This window comes from Neopsephotus bourkii, unplaced genomic scaffold (genome assembly GCF_033783945.1).
Source record: "Neopsephotus bourkii isolate Nb327-2 ecotype Australia unplaced genomic scaffold, CSIRO-AGI_Nbou_v1 NB_1749, whole genome shotgun sequence".
Taxonomy (NCBI): Eukaryota; Metazoa; Chordata; class Aves; order Psittaciformes; family Psittacidae; genus Neopsephotus; species Neopsephotus bourkii.
The window spans coordinates 9,193,274-9,215,210 of NW_026902223.1; the positions used below are offsets into that span (position 1 = coordinate 9,193,274).

The 21,937-nt window shown below is 40.6% G+C and overlaps 1 protein-coding gene across 11 annotated transcripts in view; it reads left to right on the forward strand.

Annotated features, from left to right (window-relative positions):
- Window positions 1-21,937, forward strand: part of TNRC6C (trinucleotide repeat containing adaptor 6C) — a 316,377-nt gene that overhangs the window by 280,661 nt on the left and 13,779 nt on the right. For 4 of the 11 annotated variants that reach the window (XM_061377035.1, XM_061377036.1, XM_061377039.1 and 1 more), the window contains 11 exons: window positions 6,288-6,497; window positions 7,716-7,882; window positions 8,576-8,680; window positions 9,105-9,185; window positions 9,920-9,977; window positions 10,181-10,326; window positions 16,088-16,261; window positions 17,755-17,901; window positions 18,346-18,468; window positions 19,784-19,867; window positions 20,185-20,416. In XM_061377035.1, coding sequence (XP_061233019.1) covers window positions 6,288-6,497; window positions 7,716-7,882; window positions 8,576-8,680; window positions 9,105-9,185; window positions 9,920-9,977; window positions 10,181-10,326; window positions 16,088-16,261; window positions 17,755-17,901; window positions 18,346-18,468; window positions 19,784-19,867; window positions 20,185-20,416 — 1,527 coding nt within the window. The remainder of the gene's footprint in view (window positions 1-6,287; window positions 6,498-7,715; window positions 7,883-8,575; window positions 8,681-9,104; window positions 9,186-9,919; window positions 9,978-10,180; window positions 10,327-16,087; window positions 16,262-17,754; window positions 17,902-18,345; window positions 18,469-19,783; window positions 19,868-20,184; window positions 20,417-21,937) is intronic. The other 7 variants (XM_061377037.1, XM_061377042.1, XM_061377040.1 and 4 more) reach the window with 5 other exon arrangements.

Here is a 21,937-nt window from a genome sequence, read left to right on the forward strand (position 1 = left end):
TATCTATTGTAATAAAATAGCATGTGCTCCAGGAGGAGAAATGTTTAAATAGGTTTGTCCTTGGTCAGTCCGCCATACGTGATCTCTGATCCATTTACCTGAAACGTATTTCATCCATATTTGAAACTTTACCCATGAGACTGACAATTCCAATTTCTGAATTGTAGTGGAGAGATCACAAAAGTAGGGTTTTGGTGGGGTCTCTTCCACTAGGCTGATTTTTGGATGATTATGTTGGTGCTTGTCGGACTGTTTGTATACAATAATATATATTGTTAATGCTGCTCAAATAATCTAACACCTTGCAGAGGAGAACTTACTGTTCTGAGTCCTTCATATGTTGAAAATGGCATTTAAAAGCTAGTGCTAATCTACAGCAGTTCCTCTGGTGAATAGGAATGTCTGTGCAATCAGAAAACTGCTTATTAATGGTAACCATCCACTCCTTAAAATGACAGTCTTGTGCATCGTGCAGAAATGTTAATTAGAAGGAATTTTAGATCCTAAAACAAAAGCAACAGAAGGCAGTTTAGAACATGGTTCTGATATTAAAATTTAGATCAAGTTATTGAGAGCATGAGTTAGGCATCGTGTATTTCTGCTTGCGTACAGTTGTGCGCATGGGTATGGATTTAAAAGCCATACCTGGGACTGTTTTGAGGGATTATTGTCCAGTCTGCAGCTGGAAGCTAGGAGCAATCCCATGAGCCTTTATGTGTTATGCCCATCTTTACTCCTGACTGTGCCCCAGAGGGGCAGAGTGGGGTCATGTGCTTATCTCTACACAGAGAGAAAGAGGAAGCAAGGAATGGCATTTAAACTGATCCTATCAGCTTCCCTATTCCCAGTGCAGCAGACCTGATTTAACATCTACAGCACCCAGCAGCTGTACAGCAGTGTCCTGTTGGTCTTTGTGCAAATCTACACAGACTTGAAACATCTACAAATCATGTCCCGCCTGGGACAGCTGAAAGATGAGAAGAGCACTGAGTAGATTGCCAGTGACACAGGCCTTGGCTTGCAGTTTGGTGTTGTGCTGTTAAACCTTATTTTCTCCTGTGCCAAGTCCCCGTCCTGTTGGCTATGCATTTCCAACCACTACAGTAAGGGAGACCAGAATCCTGTAGCCAGGGGACTTCTTTAATCCCCAGCCATATTTCATCCAACAGCAATTATTTTCCTTCTACAGTATTTCCATGCAAAACATGATTGCGTATTTAAAGGCGGTGCCATAAGGCACAGGTTAAGTGCTCATCTAAGATCTTACAACACATGAACTAAGTAGTTGTCACTGATGTTTTGTCTTCTGCATGGGTATGGCATGCTTTGGCAATCATTTTTATGATTCCCTGTTATTCAAGCAATACCCCAAATAAGGAAACATGGGTTCTGTTCCTGTGCAAGTGTTGCGTAGCTGTCAGATGGCAGTCACACATCCTGAAAGCAAAGAAGTGGATTTTAACTCTGCTGTAGAGCACTAGTTAGCTGTTTACAAAGGAGCAGCAGTCCGTTTTGAGTTCTGTGTTTATTCTGTATTAGTTTAGAAGTAGAGGCCAGGTTGCAGTCTTGTTATTCAAGTTGTCACCCATCCCCAGAAGTTCTCAAAGTTCTTTGAATACAGAACTTAAAAGCTACTGATGGGAAGCAGATGCTGGGACACATGTGTTGAAAATACATAATGCTCAGAGGAATTCCTTTTTCTGTCAGAAAAGGGGTGGTGTGTGTATAATGTGATAAATGTTGTCCTTTCTGGCTGTAGGAGCTTGCTACCAAACCAGTGGTGAGTTATTTAGAAAGACAAGCAGGAAGCCAGTGTAGTGGTTTGGATTTAGAGTTAATTGTTATCTAAATTACTTACGCATAATTCTTACTAACACTTTTAACTCTTGCAACTTTGATACAAGGGGAATAAGAAGTGAGAAAAGGTTTTGCAAACAGGGGTGATTAAAAGAGAGGGTTTTGGATCCCAGACAGCACCAGATCCTTCCTCCAAATGCTGAGGGGTGGGCTTGATGCTTTCTTGTTCCCATTATGTGGTTAGAGCCTGGCTGGCAGGTTTCCAACCTTCCAGCCTGGTTCCAATCTTCCAGCTGAGAATAGAAACAGCAAAACATAATGTAAGCTTCCCTCTGGAGATTTAGGTTGAAATTCAGGACTTCTGAAAGCTCTGAACATCATCTGCTCCTTTTGCATTCCTGTGCTGTTGTCTTGGTGGCAACTTCTGTGTCATTCATAGCATGTAATTGCCATGAAGCAGAGAGTGCAAGTGATGTGTTTTCCTTACTTGGAACTTTAATCAGAATGGATTTGAAACCAGATCAGCTTTGAGCTCCGTTAGGATACTCATGTGAAAACCTAAAACCTTGTGCTCAGCCCTCTAACAGCCAGGTTCTGGGGACAGCCAAGTGATCCTGAGCAGGCTGCCCTCCATTTCCACACAAGGTTGATCTCAGTGCTGAAAGGCAAATGGGAGCTTCCCTAATACTTCCCTAAATCATGGAGCCCCACCACATGAACTGGAATGCCTTTCAGAAAATGAAGTGTTCAGATGTTAAGGGTTACAGTTCACTTATATAAAACCCTCCCTTTTACACTCCCCACCGCCATAGCTTATTTCTTTTCTATTAGCAGATTAACTAGTGACTTTAACAAACAGTCTCTTTTCTACCTTAGTTTTTCCTTTTTCATCGACATCAGGTTCTGGTATTTTGGGTTGCCTGTATTGTAGTCATATGCTCTGGTATTCATCACAGACCAAACAACTTCAAGGAAAACAATTCCTGCCATCCAAATGGCTATAGGGTTATTTTGAGGGAAAACAACTGCATCCTGCCACAGCTTAGTTAACATTTCACTTTCCCTTGAGGATTTCCTCTTGGCTGTAGCCCAATGTTAATTATGGTTTTATTTCTATAAAACAAAGCTCTGCCAGTGTGTCCATGTTTATGACTCGCTGTGATCTTTTTGGTTCTTGCGATGTGAACAGTGTTTAAAAACTCCAGTATTAAAACCTCACTTTCTTGCCAGAGAACCTTTTAACAGAGCTCGTTCTGTTGCAAAACAACATCCTGGCAGATCTGGGTGGTTGCTGAGGCCCGGAGCTATAGGAAAAGCCTAAATGAGTATTATTTTCATGAAAAAAATAACCTTTCTGTGAGCAGAATTTTTGAAAACAGGGTGGGTTCAGGTTTGGGGACCCCTGTGAAGGTGTTTTCCTTCCAAACAGCTACCTAAAGGAGTTTAAAAGTAGCTTCTTGCCTTCATTCAGTCCCCCTGTAATGCTGTTTGTGGACTGCCCTTATGGTGAGGTGTGTGATAACCCTGGGAAGCATCACACTGCCAGAGACAAGCTGTTGGGACTACAGAGTCTTTGAACTACCATTCCACCTGTGTCTGTTTCAGATATGGAACAGACTGGATTAATGAAAAAAGGAGGAAAAGCCTTGTTTAAAAAAAAGTCCTTTGGAGAACACAAAGGAATTCTTTCACCTGTAGGATTTGCAGCGTTCACAGTGTATTTTTATTGACCTTTTTAAAGTTTCTAAAGTAGTCATATGGAGTCATGGAAGGGCAGCACAGAGACATGTACTGTATTCATACAGTAACATGAAGACTGCAGGTACTTGACACAGAGGGAAGAACAGGTTTGTAACTGATGAGGACTATGGAATTCACATACAGGTTAATTTTTTGCTGTGCACAGATTATTTCTCCAGCAGGCTTCAGGTTTGATTTACTCATTCCCTCCCCTTCATTTGATGTGTTAATATACTTCCAAAAACTTGTAGTTGATGCCTTTTATCTGCTTTTATATATTTGCAAGTATTCTCCTTAGCAGTGGCTGGCTGCTTCATTATTTGTAATCCTGTATTATTTACTGCTCAGCACATTTAAAGCACTTAATATAACTTGGACATTACACATCTGTGCTCTTTAATCAGCGTTGTTGAATTTGTAGTAAAGGGAACACAAGGACCAGTTCCGATTCTCACAGAGGTTTTATCCTACAGCCTAGCACACTTTGCCTTTTTAGTGTATGAATGTTACGCTTTAAGATTGATTTCATAAGTTGAATTACTTTGAGTTTCCAGTCTAGGTTGCATAAGCTCAGGGGAGTATCAGTATTGTACACTCTGTTGGTATTTGTATTCCTGTGGGTGCTTTAGAGATGTTTTGTTTTCGGTTTCATTTGCCTGCAGTTAATCTTTTTTCAGATGCCAGTGTGATTAAATCCACGCAGTTGTCTGACAAGGTTACCTCCTGAGTAGCGAGGCAGAAATCCCAATCAAGTGTTCCTTAAATAAAGTTGGCTTCAAGATACAAGCAGAAGGCTTGAAGAAGTGTTTTAGGTGCAACACCAAGGAAGTTGTGTTAAATGGAGGCTCATTTATATATGTACACATGTGTCTCTCCGAGTCTGTCTCCTGTACACAGAATAAACAGAAATACAAGATAGGTCGGTAGAGGTTAGAACACAGTAGTTCTGTTTCAGATGGAAAGCACTTTAATGAAAAGGTGAAGTTCAGGGTTGTTTCAGGAGTATGTTTTAACCACAGTGAAGCTCGCTGGTAGTGAAGGAGCTTTATTAAGCTGCATGTTCCTGAACACGTAGGCTTAGTCTGGATATGTTTTATGCCATATGCACTTTGATCCGTATCTGAGAGATCTGCAGTTGCTTTAGGAAATAGAGTCTAAAATAAATCTGTAATACAGGAACACCGGAGCGGTGGGCAGATCTGAGCCCATCTATTTGAAAGGAATTTTCTTCTCTGCTAGCCAGTGTTGGGAGTTATTATTGGCGACGTATGTTGCCTGCAGTTTCTAGTACAGAAATCCTGTGGAAATCAGGAAGTTCTGCAGAGACTTGATGCTCACTTAAACACTGTTGCTTAGTTTAATGTATTTCAAGGTACCCTTAAAGAAAGTTCTTTTGTGGCAACTTTCATGCTGTTGCCTACATACCCCTACTTCGTGTAGGAAATGTTGTTTCTGCTCTTTGAATCCTTTCCAGAGTGTTTTTACAGATTGCATCAGGAAGCAAAAAAGGAATCGTGCTGCAGCAAAGTAGGCATCTAGTCCTTAAATTGTGAAATACCCAGACTTCTTAATATTCATCTCCAATAAAAAGGCAACCAGTTCCTGAATTAGCAGCCTAGTTAACAGTGAAAATTTCAAGCAGGCTGAATTCTGCAGTGCTTATTGAGGTCTTGGTTGGAATGAAATGGAATGCTTTTTGTGATAATGATAGAAAAATTGGTTAATATCAGGTATGGTATATGTAAAACTGTTGTTTTCTTGCCTGTTATGTATCAGGCTGCTTGGTATGTTAGAAAGTGCTTTGAACCCCATCTATGATCCAGATTGTCTCTTCAGAAAAAAACCAAACACCTTTTTTTAAGAGGTAGTGGTTGGTTTAAATTCAGTTTGCATTTTGGCTGTGCTGCTCTGTAGGACTCAGTAGCTGTATGGCTGTTCCTGGCACATTCAACTTCAGTGCTAAAATCAGTGTCATATGGATTTAAGCGCATTACATTCAAGCCAAGCCAGACTAAGAAGGTTTCTTTAGAGCAGGTTACGTCTTTCAGTGAGTTAAAATAATACTCTGTAGAAAAACAAAGGCTTCTACCTGCCGTTCCTCGTGATTTGACTGTAGGTTTTAATTGCAGTCTTGTTTAGTTCTCCTTAAAAGCCATATTTATTATAATGTAGAAGCTCAGTGATGTAGGGGTACATGGGGAACACAGACAACCACAAGCTGTAATAAAGAGCTTTAAGGAGTGCATGCAACATATAATCTGTGTGGCAAGTGGTAACAAATGCCCTACTTTGTAGGGCATGAGAAAAGTGATTTTAGAATGTGTAAATAGTAAAAAGGAGATAAAATAGTTTAAAATCTTTCAGTGAGGCAAAGCCCAGCTCAGGTTTGGGTCCAGGTCTCCTGAATGCTCTTTCTGCTGTGTGTGCTTCCCAAGCCCTGTTTGGTCTGCTCAGAGTATTCCCGTTGTACACAGCTGCTCCCTTTGGACCAGGTCTGGTGCTCACATGGGCAGCCAATCTGCTTCCAGCTACATTAAAAATACTCTTTCTGTCTTGCCAACTTGGTATTGATTAAGAAAAAGACTTATGAGACCAAATCAAAGGGGTTTTATTTTCATATGTTTAATTAGAGACCCTGTGTCTGCTTACTGGTTCATGCTCTTTCTTTAATAAATTGTCTGTCTTTGAAGTTATTGACAGAAGAAACCTTTCCTCTTGTCACTGTTCTTTTCTCCTTCCCCTTGCTTCAGCAGGCTGGGGAGAAATGCCTGCTGTCCACGCAAAGACTGAAGCTTCCTGGGGAGAGCCGTCATCCCCTTCTGCTGCAGTTGATAATGGCACTTCAGCATGGGGGAAACCCCCCAGCAGTGGTACAGGGTGGGGAGATAATCCTGCCGAGTCGGCAGGGACATACGGAAGAACAAATGCTCCAGCTGCTGCCCCAGCACTGTGCAAACCAGGTACGTGCATGAACCTCACTGCCAGAAGAGGATGGGGAAAACCAGGGCAAAGTGTCTGTATTCTCTGCGAGTATTTTTGAACATCACCTCTGGATTTCTGTGCAGTTAAATCAGAGCCTGTTTTAATCATTTCATTCTCAAAGCAGTGTTAGCTGTCTCAGGTTGTTGATATTCCAGATACCAGATTAATACAAAAGTATGAATACAGTGCATCGAGCCAATAAATTTAAAGGCATTCCTTAGAGTGTTTTTTTTGTACTGCAAAAGGAGTATAGTAGAGGTGCAGGAAACAGTGAAACTGCAGAAGAGCGTGAATAATACTTATTTCTAGGTGCCTAGAAGAAACCTGTATTGGGATGAGAAGCAACTGAGCTCAGTTAAGATAAAGGAAGAGCAACACGTGAGGATGCCTAGACAACCTCACTGGTTAAACTAAGGGAAGGGATGTCTTCTTCACCTCTTAAAACATGACAGGTTCAGGAGCATTGTGAACGAGTTGCTGCTTCGCAGTTCCCAACTAACATTACTTGATAAAAATGCCCTGTCTCTAAGTGCCCTGAAGGCGACAGTGCATGCTTCTGCTTTGGTTGTGAAAGTCTTTACTTTTCACTCCTGCAAATACTTCACTGAGAAATAGTTAGAAAGCCCAGGAAACATAAAACAAGAAGGTCTTAAGATGAGTAATCCCAGCTTTGAACAGAGTAAATAGAATAAAGTGGAATGAGGTAACACAACCTTGTCATTGAATGTGAGGTGCTCCCTGCAGCCCACGTGTCCTTTCAGATTCCATTCTTCTGAGGTGGGAATTGAGTTTCTGACCATTAGTGACCTTGAAATTTGGTTTTGTTTGATGGAAGAATGTGACAGCTTAAAATGGTGAGATGCATTGAAAGCAAAATAGCACTTAGCCAAGTGTGTGATCATACTTCAGGTTCCTTGTTCCTAGGAGACGGGAACGACCATGACCACAGATCTTACTTGTTCAGTACAAAGCAAGACTTGCTGTTGCTGGATGCTTTCTTCTCTGAAGTATTCAGAGAAGTTTTCTTTTTTGCTAGGTTCGAATGTGGCCTTATCATTTAATGCTAGTTATTTGATGCATCTCTGTATCTCTTGAAAATACTCAAAGGTTAACATACTGCATATGGCATAAAAAGATACTCCTGTTAATTTTGCAGGAAACTGAGTAATGTTTTTCTTCTCACTCTTTCCCTCCAGCTTCAAAATCTATGCAAGAAGGCTGGGGCAGTGGTGGGGATGAAGTGAATCTCAGTACTAGTCAGTGGGAAGATGAAGAAGGAGATATGTGGAATAATACTGCTTCACAAGAGAGCAGCTCCTCCTGTAATTCCTGGGGGAATGCCCCGAAGAAAGGACTTCAAAAGGTAAGACAAAAATCAAGGTGCTGTCTAAAAAGGAATGGAATTAGTGTAACATTTCTAGAGTAATTGTTCCGTTGCATTACACCTGAACTCTTATGTTAGACCTCTGATACCTGAACACGAATGCAGCTTGCCACTACAGTGGTTCAAGTACAGCCTACCTTGTTTCCAGGGGAGAATGGGAGAACCTTGTACCTTGTTTCGAGGGGAAAATGGGAGAGCTTTGACTTTAAGCATGTCAGATGCTTTGGGAGGTTTTGTTGTTGCTTTTGTTTTCTGTAAGTTTTAAAGCTTTTATGTGTTTTAAAGAAATTGTAATGTATTAACAGAAACAAAAGGTGGTTAATGGGGCTTTCAGACACTTTCCATGGTGGTAGAAAAGCAAACAGTAGTCTGTGATGAAATGGTTCAACAAAAAAATGCCTATTTCCTGTTCTGTGATTTGTATTTCTTAACTTACTCATTGTAAGTTTTGTACTGGTATGAGAACAAAGCAAACCTGTGTTAATGCTGCACTCCATCGGGAACATACTTTTATGTTAGGAAGTTTTCCATTGCAGTCTTTATTTCAGGACAAGGCCAGGCTGTAACTTAAAGGAATTGGGAATGCATTTAGCCGGTTTGTTAGTTATTCCATTTGCCAACAGTTAGGCCAGTGATTTGATCAAGTATGGTTGTTTCTTGTACTGTCCGCAGCCCAAAACAAATCCACGCTTGTCCCTTGGTACTTTCTGGAGAACTGAAAGGAAGAGACTTCTTAAGGATTTTGTGATAGAAAAGCTGCACAGAGATCTTTTAAAGGTGTTTATCTAGACGCTCTTGTTTGTTTTTAAGAAAATACACTGAGTAACATTCTTAACTTCAAGGTTGCAAACTTGGTTTTGGGAATGTTTTTCAGGAAGTGTTGTACTATTTCAGAAACTTTAATTAAAATGAAATTTGTAAATTCAAAGGTGGCTTTAATTCAGTGGTGAGCCAATCAAATACTAAATAGTACACTGAACACCTCTTCAGCGGAGATAAAATTTGCACACTTTGTGGGGGAAGAGAATCATAGTTACGTTGTTCGGAGGGTTCTTCAATCCTTTCTAAATTAATGTACTAATACATCTTTCAGTAGCATGTATTATTAATATGAAAAACTTACCATCTATTTTATGTACATCTCACTAGTATGAACAAGGGAACCAGACCATTAATGGAATCTCCCAATTTATTTACTAAGGGCATGAAGACATCTAGCAAGCAAGATGAGGCCTGGATCATGAACCGTCTGATAAAACAGCTCACAGACATGGGCTTCCCTGTGAGTAGTGTTCACAGACAGAACACGCATGCCCCAGCTTTGGTAGCTGACTGTCAGTGTTTCAGACTGTAGCCACAAAAAGATATTCAAGCTGGGAAGTAGTTCTGTTTCCTGCATTCAGACATTTCATTTCATTTAGACTTCCCTGTGAGGGTGCTGAGGCACTGGCACAGGGTGCCCAGAGAAGCTGTGGCTGCCCCATGCCTGGCAGGGTTCAAGGCCAGGTTGGATGGGACTTGGAGCAACCTGCTCTAGTGGAAGGGTTGGAACTAGACGAGCTTTTAAGGCTCCTTCTCACCCAGACCATTCCATGATTCTATGGTTATTCTAGTTTCAGAAATCTCCACTGTAAGCTACTAGAGTGTTCTCTGAGATCACTCGATGATACACTTGGCATGATGACATTTATAGATCTTTGAAGTTCAGAGTTCTATACAACAAGTGTTACCAGTTTTTCTTAAAGGCATATCTTAGTGATATTTAAGTTGCCCATAGAAAATGGGAAGATGGATTTAAACTGAACAGTAAGATTTGACTTAGAACTGGTACTTACTTGACAAACTGAAGCTTAATTGTTGTGGGGATTGATGAAAGCAGAAAAAAAGTGTGCACAGACGTTATTTGTGCTGCCAAGTAAATATGAAACTTAACACTGAAGAGCCTGTTTTCTGTTTGCTTTGAAACCATATAAGCATGGTTATTTTTTCTCTAAACATAATTTGTATGTTTGACAGAGAGAGCCAGCAGAAGAGGCCTTGAAGAGCAACAATATGAATCTCGATCAGGCCATGAGTAAGTATCTGTGTAATTTTTTCTTCCTTTAAATCAACACAGGAGCCATTCATGAGTCAAAGAGTTTAATCTTATCCAGATTATGGGTAATACTGATTTTCTTACTTCTGCTTTCTTAAGCAAGACCTACTTCTCTGAACTGCTGATGGCCAATTCATTGTCTTTGTGTTGCCTTTTTCAATACATTTCCCTTTTCTGTGAAGGTGCTCTGCTGGAAAAGAAGGTGGAAATGGACAAGCGTGGAATGGGAGTGACCGACTATAATGGAATGGTCACCAAACCCCTTGGCTGCCGCCCACCACCAATCTCCAAAGAGTCTTCCATGGACCGCCCCACCTTCCTTGACAAGGTAAGGTTAGGAATGTGAATGATACACAAGTCAAAACAGTACAGTGTAGAAATACTGATGATTTCCACTGTCTGCTTAGAAAGCTGATAGATAATTATGTATTGCAGTTTTTCTTCTCTCTTTTCACAATCTTGTGGGGAATTTAAACCTTGTGGAAAGGACCAATGATTTGATCTCCACGTAGAAATAAACAATGGTCATCAACAGTGTTATACTTGGAAAGAAAACTTACTAAAGAATCAGTAGTGCAGTGGAACTAGAAATGGGAAGAACAAGGAAATGGAGCACAGAAAGCCTTTTTACTCTGTAAGAGTCCAGGGTCAGTGAGCCTTGCCCAAATTAGTGATCAGGCAGGACCAAGGCCAGAATCTTGAAGAATTAGGCTCCTGATTCCTGTCTGATTTTTGAGTTCCTTACAGATTTCAGTGAAAGTTCAGTGCTTAATAGGAACAAATACCTGAGGTATTTTTGTTAAGTAAGGAGCAGACACAAAATCATAAATAGCTTCTTCGATGAGCTGCTTTTCTTGTGATCATGTATGACAAATTTTCCAGCACCATGTAAGGACTGAGAGAAGGCAGCTCCAGAAGTCTGTGGTGTCCAAGATTCAAACTAAAGAAAAGGATGTAGGGAAAAACAGAGCCAAATCTTCAGTAGGAAATGATTTACAACTCTGACAAGAGTCCTACAGATCCCTCAGAATCCTCCCCCAGATTATTAATAAGGGAAAAAGAATCTCTTGTTTATTTCACAGATTACTCAAAATGTTCTTAAAGATGGGATGGGTGGTTTCTGATTGCAGAAATCTGTGCTTTTCACAAACAATGCTGAAACCAATTCATTTTACACAAGCTGTTTGCAGGATGTGAGACAGAAGTGATCTCTAGTCTTGTTAACACAGGCTGTATTAAAAACTTTACTGACCCTGAATAGTGATTATCCTTCCAGCCCTTCACCCTCTGTTTTCTTAGAGTCTTAACTATAGTGTTATCCTTAAAGTTACGGTTGTGTTGTGACAGGTTTCCAGGTGTTGTGCTAAGAAAATTGGCATGGTGCTAGGCTAGGACATCTGATAAATACTGACCTTTTCCTGACAACTATGACTGTTTGCGCTGTCATCACAGGCTAAACAGTTTGCTGAGTTTTAGTGTTGGTACAATGCAAACTGTAAACAAGTTAATTTGATTAAACACAAATGGATCTTACATAATTACGGGTTATTTATGTGAATAAGCTAAAATTAGCATCTATACTAAATTTGCTTTAGAGGGTCCTGGCATATCAAAAGGTTTTGTAATAGTTCAGTGCTGCCACAGTGCTGCAGAATCAAGGGTAATGGCAGCTTCCTGCAAAGAGTATGTGTCAGAAAACCGCTCTTCTGCTTTTCGGGAATAATAATATTTGTTCTTTCTGGGCTCCCTATTTATGATGGACACCACATCATTCAGATACATTTATTTTTTTTCTTAAACCAGACTGAACTGCTTGTGTATTTCCTCCCATGTCAAGCTCAGTCTGGGTCATCTTCCTTCTTTTTCCTTTCCTGCCATGTGAAGTTCATTCTTAAGTATGGGAGATCCATTTGCTGATGGCAGACTTTAATGAATACGTTGATAGAAAGATCTCTATGCTGAAGAAGGTCACAGAATTCATGTCGGCATGCCCGTTAACCTTTTCTAGAGTAACAGGAGCTTCAGCAGTACGATTATTGCCAGAGAAGAGAGGTGCATTTGCGCAGCATGATGCATAATTACAGAAACATATGTTAAACACCACCATTGAGAAGGGAATTCTATGATCATTAATATTCATACAGCAAGTAAAATCTGTCAGTCTAGGCATAGTCTGTCACAGTGACTTTACTATAACAAAGGAAATAATCCCAAACTCTATTTGTTAGCTATCAGAGTGTTGAGCAACTTGGTAAGTGAATTAAGCAAATAGAGTTGCTACTCTAAGAATAGACATTTTTTCCAAAGAAATTCTTTTCAGATTTACAGCTCATGCTACTGGAGCAACTCCTTCTCCAAACTTTCCTTTCCCTTTGAGGTACTATTTCAGATTATGTAGCCTGGAGATCTCTTGCTTCATCCTTAGGTCAGTGTTGGTCAGTGAAAAATCACTTCGCACAGCTGAAGCACTCCAGAAGAAGCACTTCCTTATTTTACTGATTGTCTTAGCAAGTCATTATCCTTTTGCTTGGCTTTGCTAAGTCTTAAATAAGTTATGGGAGGTTCCTCTTCATGACATTGTAAGTTGAGTTCCTGTGGTCACTGCTGCTGCTCTTCCTCAGCTGATTCCCTTTCAGCTCACCTGAGTTGAGACTCCAGGATTTCTCTCCTGCATTTTCCCTGACAAGTGAAGCCAGCACTTACTCTTATTTTAATCTTACGCATTTGAGGAGAGAGAATTTACAGCCTTGACATTTGCTTCTGAACCCATTGAACTCTCTGCATTAGTAGTGGTCTGTGCAATTGAACTTCACCGTTGACTGTTTGCTTTCACCTGCTGCTCAGTATTTGCTGCAGATACTCTTTATTCTGTGTCACTCTTAGTCAGTCTTTGGCACTTAGAACTTTGTTAATTGTATTACTTGTCAGGATGTTATCTTGCCCTGTAGCACTATAAAAAGAGAAGGGGCAAAATCCAGTGGCTTCAAGGAAATAAAGATTCAGCCTAGCAGTACCCTGATACTTTATCTTGTGCTCGGTGGCTGTCACACTGTACTTGGGTATCATGTTTGCTTCAGGATGTCTTCTGGAGCCGTCCAATCTGTAAGAAGAACATCTTTAAAAATACCAGAAGTAAGCCCAGAGTGCTACAAAAAGGGTCTTTTCTGAAAGACCCTTTATTCTATTTACTCTGATCAAAGTTGGGTACCTCCCACTCCTGAGTTCTGGGCCTCCGGTTCGGTGTGCATTCTCACTGCACCTAATGAGTGGTGTTCTCAGCTCTGAAGGAGAATGTGGTGGTCTGCTGATTTGCACTGATCACATAATTGAGAATCTTGAACCATATAGAGATGTCACTTAGGTTTTTAGCATAGTCAGGTGCAAGTGTTGAACTCCAGACCATTGCATTAGTTGTGGTCAAAAGTCAGGTCAGCTCTAAAGAGAAGTACCATCAGCCTACTTTGACCCTAGTTCAAGCTTGCCTTGTGTGAGGCTTCTGTTAGTGCCCTGCCAGACTTGTTTTCCCTCCTTCTCTGCCATTGCATTTTTAAGCTTTCTCCCATAATGGCAGCAGAAAGGCCTGTGTTCTTTGCCCTGGTGCTGCTTCCAGACTTTCTCTCAGATTCTTGCACATGTAGGAGACTGTGAAACTCTGACCTTATAAATTAAGTCTCCTTTTCACTCCTGTCTTATTTTCTGATTAGCTCTTCCTCTTCGCAGTTGAGAAATCCAGGTCTACAAGCCTTGATGCCTGTTGGCTGCAGTCACATTCTTCCAAAAATATTCTCACGAGACTTCTTCCTTGTTTCTAATTAAAGCACAATGTTGGAATCTTTTCCTAATCATAGAATAGTCAGGCTTTAAGTCCATTTAAAAAATTCTAAAGCAGTGCTGGAGTGAGCATGATGATGGCCGTTAGGATGTAGGGGATTTGTTTAATTGATTAGCCTGTGGGAGAACTGTAACATAAACCGGTAAGAAAACCACTGAAGAGGAAAGGTTAGGTAGGAAAGATTACTCTTCAGGAAACAATTATTACATAAAGGAGACTGGAAAATAATGGATCACAAACTGTTGTCAGGAGTACAGTGTCATCTCATCTAGGATGAGAATGACTGAGGAGTACTTGATGTTGACCAACTAAAATGCTTTACGTTAAATGAATTGATTTCAGATCCACTTACAGAGCACAGCTTTGTGCATCACAGTGGGCACATTATGACAAGCTCAAATTACAAAAAATAGAACAAAATGAATGTGAATAATTGTTATAAAGTTGCTACAGAAGACATTTGCTGCAGTTCAGCCAAGGAACACACTTGTGAAGGTGGGCGTGCAGCAACAGTCTGCTTGTTCTGGATATTAAACACCCAGGTCTCCAGTGTGGCTTGTCCTCCACCATCCCTGGCACTGCTTATGTCCAAAATGAAACCAAATAATGGGAATGAGACAAGACTTGAATAAATCTGGGGGGCTGGGAGGAATCACATTGGTCTTTCATGGTCAATAGTCCTATTCACATAGGAAGCAATGGCATCTGAAGGCAAGATCGCGCATGGAGCTTGAAACGATTTTCACTTTAAAGGGGGAAGGGTAGAATTGTAAACATATGTCTGTGATCTAAGGAGAAATCCTTGAACCTGTTCCTGTCATGCAGGCTGCAGTTGTTTGTGGAGTGTGACTGATGTCCAGTAGAATGTAAAATATCTTGAGCTGCGAGGCCTTGGGGATATCATTAGAAAATGTCAGTGTCCCCCTCAGGATAGTCAGATAGCATGTCAAGTGTCACTTTGCCTCATAGTAAGAAACTTTTGCTTTGCATCAAAGGGGAGCTGTTGAAAATGCATTTTTCAGGATTAGCTTGGAACATAAAATTTACCAAGTGTGCTTGCTGCATTAGCTCATTCATTTGGGTCGCTGTTTTGCGGACTGGACTGCTTTTGTAACAGAGGAGGTTTATCAGTATCTCACAATCTTCTGGGGCATTGAATTTATTGGTTGAAAGAACCTAGCTTCTCACCTATTTAAAACTCTTTTTTTTGCAGTGAATATATTGTCTGAAAACCACCAGTCCAGCACATTGCAAATTAAAGATTTTTCACTCTGCCTGTTTTTGGAGCTCTACTTTGTACACAGTGTTATTTGATCATACTTGCCGCAGGCTTCCCAGACATCAAAGCACAGTTTGAGATAGAACTCGGTACCCCACTGTATTACTAGCTAGATATCTACCTGTTTGATTGAGGATTATATGGGGTTTTTTTCTGACTTGCTGTTTGCCCCCCATGGGCACTGCCTTCTGTGCCTCATATCCATGTTCAGCCATGGTTCCTTGCAACCCAGTTATCAGAGGGGACTCCTTATGTCTTGCTAAAATCTGCCTCCTCCTGGGGGACACTAAGGCAGGGTCTTAATTGCTTTCCCAGGAAGGCCACACAGACAGCTTTATCATTATTGGGTTTAAGTATTTTTGTTCATTGGCTGTGTTAGAGTGTAATGTTTCATAGTGGCTAATAATAACTCAGTGCTGTGTGAATATTAAAAAAGTCTCACGTGGCTCCGTTAGGAAAGGAGATTAAAACAAAAATGCTTTTTTTAAAGAGCAGAGCTATGATGTGGAACCAAATACACACTGGTGTCGTATCAGCTGATCTGGCCTTTCCCATGTTCTGGGTTAGCAAAAGCAGTATGTCCTATGCTCCGCTGCTGAGTTCACCAAACAGGCTTCCCTGTAATGTGCTGGGTCGCTTCCTTTTCCACCTTTCAGCCTGGTGGAGAGGAGAGGAGAAAGTCTAAGGGGGAGGAGATGATGGCCACATATTAGCTCTGCTAGAATAAATTCCTCCTTTCCTTCTGGAGAAGTGGGTGAGGGTGGTTGTGCATTTGTGAAATAAGTGCAACAAATCAAAGAAAAGCAGTACCTTAATCCAGTTTCTCTCTTTTTTTCTCCCTTCACTTCATACTTTCATTCCCTGTTACTCATACCCTTATTTTTTATTATTATTATTTAATATTTTTATCCATCCCATGCTCTTCTCTATTCCCATGGGACACTGTTTGTGCTGCCTGCTCCTGGGCACCGCACACAGCTCACCCTTTCTTTCTCCAATCAGGATGGCGGCCTAGTGGAAGAGCCCACTACTTCACCATTTTTGCCTTCACCAAGCCTGAAGCTCCCCCTTTCAAACAGTGCACTCCCTAATCAGACCCTGGGCGGGATTGCCTCAGGGCTGGGCATGCAAAACTTGAATTCTTCTAGACAGGTAAGGCTGTCGGGGGAGATTCCAAGTTCAATTTTAGCTCTCTTGGACTCGCAGCTAGTGCCCATCACCGAAAGTGGGTGCAACATCTTTGTTCACAGGAAGTAGCAATGGAAAAACTTCCCTGCTGTGTAAACACTTCATGTTATAGGACATTAAAACAACTGCTTAGTAGTAATTAGCTTGCTAATTATATGCATCCGTTGAGAAGAGACACTAGTATTATGGATTTATACCATTACCCCTCGTATAGCTCTGCCTTGATTGATGTGAGGTTTCATGTTTTGAGGCGTTGCTAATGGTCACAGAATTTAAGGCAGAGACATTGCTCTAATTTATCTTTCCTGGCTGGCATAATTACTCAGTGATGAGATGGGTAAGAGGTGATGGAGGCATTTTTATTCCTGCTGTAGTGGCAAGACAGCTCATAGCTTTGACAGGTAAGAAAGGAACTGTGCTTCTAGCATCTCTGGTCAAATCAAGAGGAGTGTTTTGGCCCCTGGGTCGAGCATAGGATCCTTTAGGTTGGAAAAGATCTTTAAGATCATCAAGTCTGTTAACCCAGCACTGCCAAGTGCACCACTAACCCATGTCTCTCAGGGACACATCCACATATCTTTTAAATCCCTCTAGGGATGGTGACTCCACCACTGCCCTGGGCTTTCAATGCTGGCCAGCCCTTTTGGTGAAGCCGTTTTTCCTGATAGTCTGTTTAAACCTCCCCTGACACAGCTTCAGGCCATTTGCTCATGTCCTGTTGCTTGTTATGTGGGAGAAGAGACATGATACCCACCTCTCTATGCCGAAACCAAAAGAAAAGGAGGAAAGAAGATGGAGAGGAAGATGGATAAATGCCACAAGAGTGAGAGTCCATAAACTACTGCTGATTATGAAGAGGGGTTTTTTTTCCATATAAGTTGAAGTTCCAGCAAAGTTAAGATATAGAAACACAGAAGAACTCTGTCATTCTGTGGTGGCTTTTCTTACGTATATTCTTTCAAAGTTAGTTTTCTAAAGCCAGTGGTTGTCAAGCACTTACAGCCCGTTAACCGTATCTTTCAGAAGCAGAGACTGCACTAATAGCATGTCCATTATCAGTAGGCTGGTAAAACGACTAAGTATAAAAACTGCCTAGCTAAAGACTGGGATGCTGCGAGTTTAATGACTTCATTCTCCTGGCTCTTCCTGCATAAATACAAACATTTTTGGCGTGTACTTTTCAGTGTTCCATCTTCTGACCCTCTGGGGTTATGCATCGTTATAAAAGCGATCTTCAGCCTCAGCTATCTCTTATGTTCAGGCATCTATACAATGTTTTGGAGGTTTGGGATGTTGTGGTCTTTGCCATGCCTGATTCTAAACCTGATGGTCAGTACACTCTGGAGGTGCTGGTTTCTTTATCTGTGCTGGTCATAATCACTGAAGGAATAAGTAACTTCCAGGTTATGTGTTAAGTGATGTCTTTAAATGCCAATGTCTGTCTTGTCCTGCTGTAGATACCGAGTGGCAATCTGGGTATGTTTGGCAATAGCGGAGCAGCACAAGCCAGGACCATGCAACAGCCGCAGCAACCGCCAGTGCAACCTCTTAATTCATCCCAGCCTAGTCTTCGTGCTCAAGTGCCTCAGTTTCTATCCCCTCAGGTTAGACAATACTTTCACTCTTGAGTTTTCCCTTTCCCTGGAACTCTTCCATATGCGCTCTCCTTTCCATACGCATTCTGTCATGCTCCTGAGGCTTTGCAGCTGCTCTTGCCTGGCTGTATCTCTGTTGACTTATTTACTAGGCAGTAAGCAAGTTACATTGGTAAGATGGTCTCATATATGTTCTGTAGGTTGTCTGTGTGGGCACATTCTTTTTTGGAAAAAAAGTAATGTTTCAAGAGGGCTGGGAAGCACTTTTTCTATAAATGGACATTTAAGTATGGTTATTAAGATTTGTAGTAGAGCCTCTTCATGGTACTTCTGTTCATGGTACTACTGCTAATAGTATTTTCCAGCTGATATCTTGTGACTCTTATTAATGGCTTACACAGTTGCCAGTGTTAGAAGTAAATGTACAATGTTTAATACACTTTTCTTTCTTAGGTTCAAGCACAGCTTTTGCAGTTTGCAGCAAAAAACATTGGTCTCAGCCCTGCACAGTTAACCTCGCCAATTAATAATCCTCAGCATATGACGATGTTGAACCAGCTCTATCAGCTGCAGCTGGTAAGTGAAAGGACATGGCAAATAAGGTCTAAAACAGACTTTGAAGGCAGGGATATAAAATAAGAGAATGTCTAACTAAATTTTAAGTGCATGTGACAGATCTTTAAAGCAATCAGATGCTGATGTCTTTGGTAAAGTTTCTTTTTAAAGAAAAAGAATCATGGTTTTTGCCTCAGGCTTTATAAATAGTCATTTCTGGAATGATTATCCTTTACAGCTGATCAGTTGAACTAAACAGTCAGTTGTCTTTGTACTGATGTCAGTACCATAGTATATTCTCAAACCTCACTACTCTCTACATGCCAATGTACGCGATGATTGACCAAGTGGGAGATTTGTGTCACAACATAACAAGAGAAATCTCAGCAGTGCCAGTCTCCTGAGTTACCTGGAGAAATTCCTTCAGCAGTCTCAAGAAATAATAAAATGTAGGGTAAACTTTCTGTAATTAATGGCATTTATATCAAACACAGCATGCGATGAGAGCTACTTGGTTTTGGAGAGCTGTGTACTTCATTGCATTGGCAAATTTTACATGATGTCTGAAGATATTTAATTGGATTTTAAGGCTATTTTAAAAAGCTGTACTGCTAACACTAAGTATTTCCTAGGTATAAACCTGGGAAATCATTTGTCATTGAGGATGACAAACTAGCTTAGGTGCTGATCTTAATGTGCTAGCCCAAATGCTTTATTAGTAACATTGTTTGATACTGTTAATCATTTCTGGTTATGTTTCCTAGTTTTGAGGAGCACAGCTTAGATTTCATGCCATGGTAACAATAGAGCAGTACCCAGCTACTTGAAAAATATCTGTACAGAACTCTTTTGGATTTTAAAAGCACGTTTTTCAAAGAAACACCTTGGAAAAGAAATTTTCCACCCCATGACCCTGATTAAATACCAACTGTTGTCAGAACTCAAAATGTCCAATAAGAGAACTAACTATTGGTGTTTATCTATAAGATATTATAAACTTCTATTTTAATTTTTGCTTTGTGTTGCAGTTTTTTAGGAGAAAAAAGTAGGCTTCTATCTTTAATGACCTCTTACTGCTCACAAGCTTACTCATCAGGTTTCTTATTGATGTTTTTGGTTTAATGAGAGAAGGCAAGCAGAAAACAAACTCTAAGCTGAAATGTGTTTTAAAATACAATTGTAATAAGATTGTTACTTTTGCTTCCTTGGGTGTTTTCAGAAAACTCACAGTGTTTCTGTCTTTTCTGTTTTATAATGTGTGAGAGTAGTTCAGACAAGCTTGTTTGGCTTTGTGTATGTGTGTTAGGACCTCTGACCTCTCACTTCTGTCTCTTAGGCATACCAACGTTTACAAATCCAGCAGCAGATGTTACAGGCTCAGCGTAACGTTTCCGGACCCATGAGACAACAGGAGCAGCAAGTAGGTTTGCCTGCCAGTTCAATCTCTCTGCAAGAGTTTGTCTTCAGTAGCTTAAAGAGATTGTACTGCTTATAGCAAAGCAGCTATAGCACCCTTAGAAGCAATAAGTGCATAGCTTGAGTATTGAAAGGAAGGGGTGCTAGAGCAATGAAGCTATTTTACAGCATTCAGTTATTGGAGGAAAGCTCTTCAACTCTTAATATGGTCAATTTTTATTTGTAAAGAGATCTATTGTGTTATTTCACTGTAGTTTCAGACACAAAAAATCTAGTGTCTTTTTGTTCAACTGAGCATTTATTGATTCTTTTCCTTGCCAGGTTGCACGTACAATCAATAACATGCAGCAGCAGATCCAGCAGCACCAGCGCCAGCTGGCCCAGGCCCTGCTTATGAAGCAGCAGCCTCCCCCTCCACATCTATCTTTGCACCCCTCTGCAGGCAAATCAGCCATGGATAGCTTTTCACCCCATCCCCAGGCTCCCAGCCTACCTGACCTGCAGACCAAAGAGCAACAGTCTTCACCGAACACCTTTGCTCCTTACCCTCTTGGTAAGTGTCCTTCTTTAAAGCAGTTCCATATGAAAAAGACAGAGGGAGGATATTTCCTTAATTCAGCATCTAAATATTTTGCTCCACTGTGTAACAAACACAGAAATAGAATGATATGTTTATTAAACAGTGTTGAAATGCCAAAACAAAATCATGGTGCTACACACCTATTTGGTAGCAGCTGCTCAGAAGGGCTGTATTTGCTTACCTGTACTCTGCCTACAAATATCAGAGCAGAAGATGTGCTTAATTAAGTACCTACCTACATTGCTGTTTATGAACTAAATATAAATTAACGGTGTCATGTTGTAAAACACACAAATGTATTGATAAATAGGAGCATCATCTGGAAGTCATGCAAAGTCAGCTTTCCACTCTAATCAGCACTGGTAAGGCATCAGTTTTGATCAGTGTTATTTCAAGAAGGATATGGCTCAGTTTGAAGGAATGCAGAGTGAGTGTTGTGCAAATGATGAGATATTTCAAAACCATGACTGCTGAGGAAAAAAGGGAAATCCTTTGCTCACTTTAGCCTGAAGAGTAGACTTCAGAGACATGCAGGCGTCTTCAAAATGTAAAAGATACCTATGAAGAGTTTTCTTACATGTGGGTAATTCGAGAGGTAATAAACTTCTGTTGCGTAAAAGGAGATCTAGTTAAACATTAAGGATCACTGATTTGCTCCAAGCAAAGAAGATTACTGGAATAAATGACCTGGGAAGTTCTGAAATGTTTCTCACTGGTCAGTCTGTGGTAGTCTGGACACAGATCTGTCAGATATGATTGATGCCAAAATAATCAATTCAGCCTTGAGACAGCATGAACAAAACAACCTTTCAGACCTGTTTCCTGTGTGGTTCTTGTATGCTACCTCCTTAATGACATGAAGGAATTAATTTAATCTCTTTGTGATCTTTATGTTGTGTACGATAAAATTGCCAAGCTGTGTCTACCATGCAGCACTTTAAAAGGTAATTCTGACTGCTGTGGTGAGCTGTTAGAGGAGAGAGCATCAGAAGGCAAAAGAATTTAAGAGGGAACTTCTTAATCATACCTCAGCTTCCTGTCATCTGCTAACATGCAGGATTATATATCAAAAAGGACCCTGATTCGTGTCACAGAACCATGTCACAGTTGTTCCCTAAGCACAGTCCCGAGTGATTTTGTTCTGTGTATATAAAATACATATATATATATGTTGCCCAAATACTGCAATACCTGCTCAAATGGATGGCAGCTGTTTGTATAAACCTTTAATTAGTTGCTTTCTTTGGAATTTGTACAGTGTTGTTAGCAAAATGAAATTGCAGACATCATGGGCCTGCACTGGTGAGACTTCAGGAGCATTTTGGTTTAGCAGTGTAATGCCGCAGATTCCTCACTGGTTTAAACGTAGCGTGCCAGTTCATTCTTCCATAAGGCCTTTTTGGAGGCAAGTGAAGAGACTGCAAGTAGAAATACTGACAGCTTCAAAATAGTATCCCTACATCTTTTCTTTTGTTCCCACTGTTAGCAAAGTTT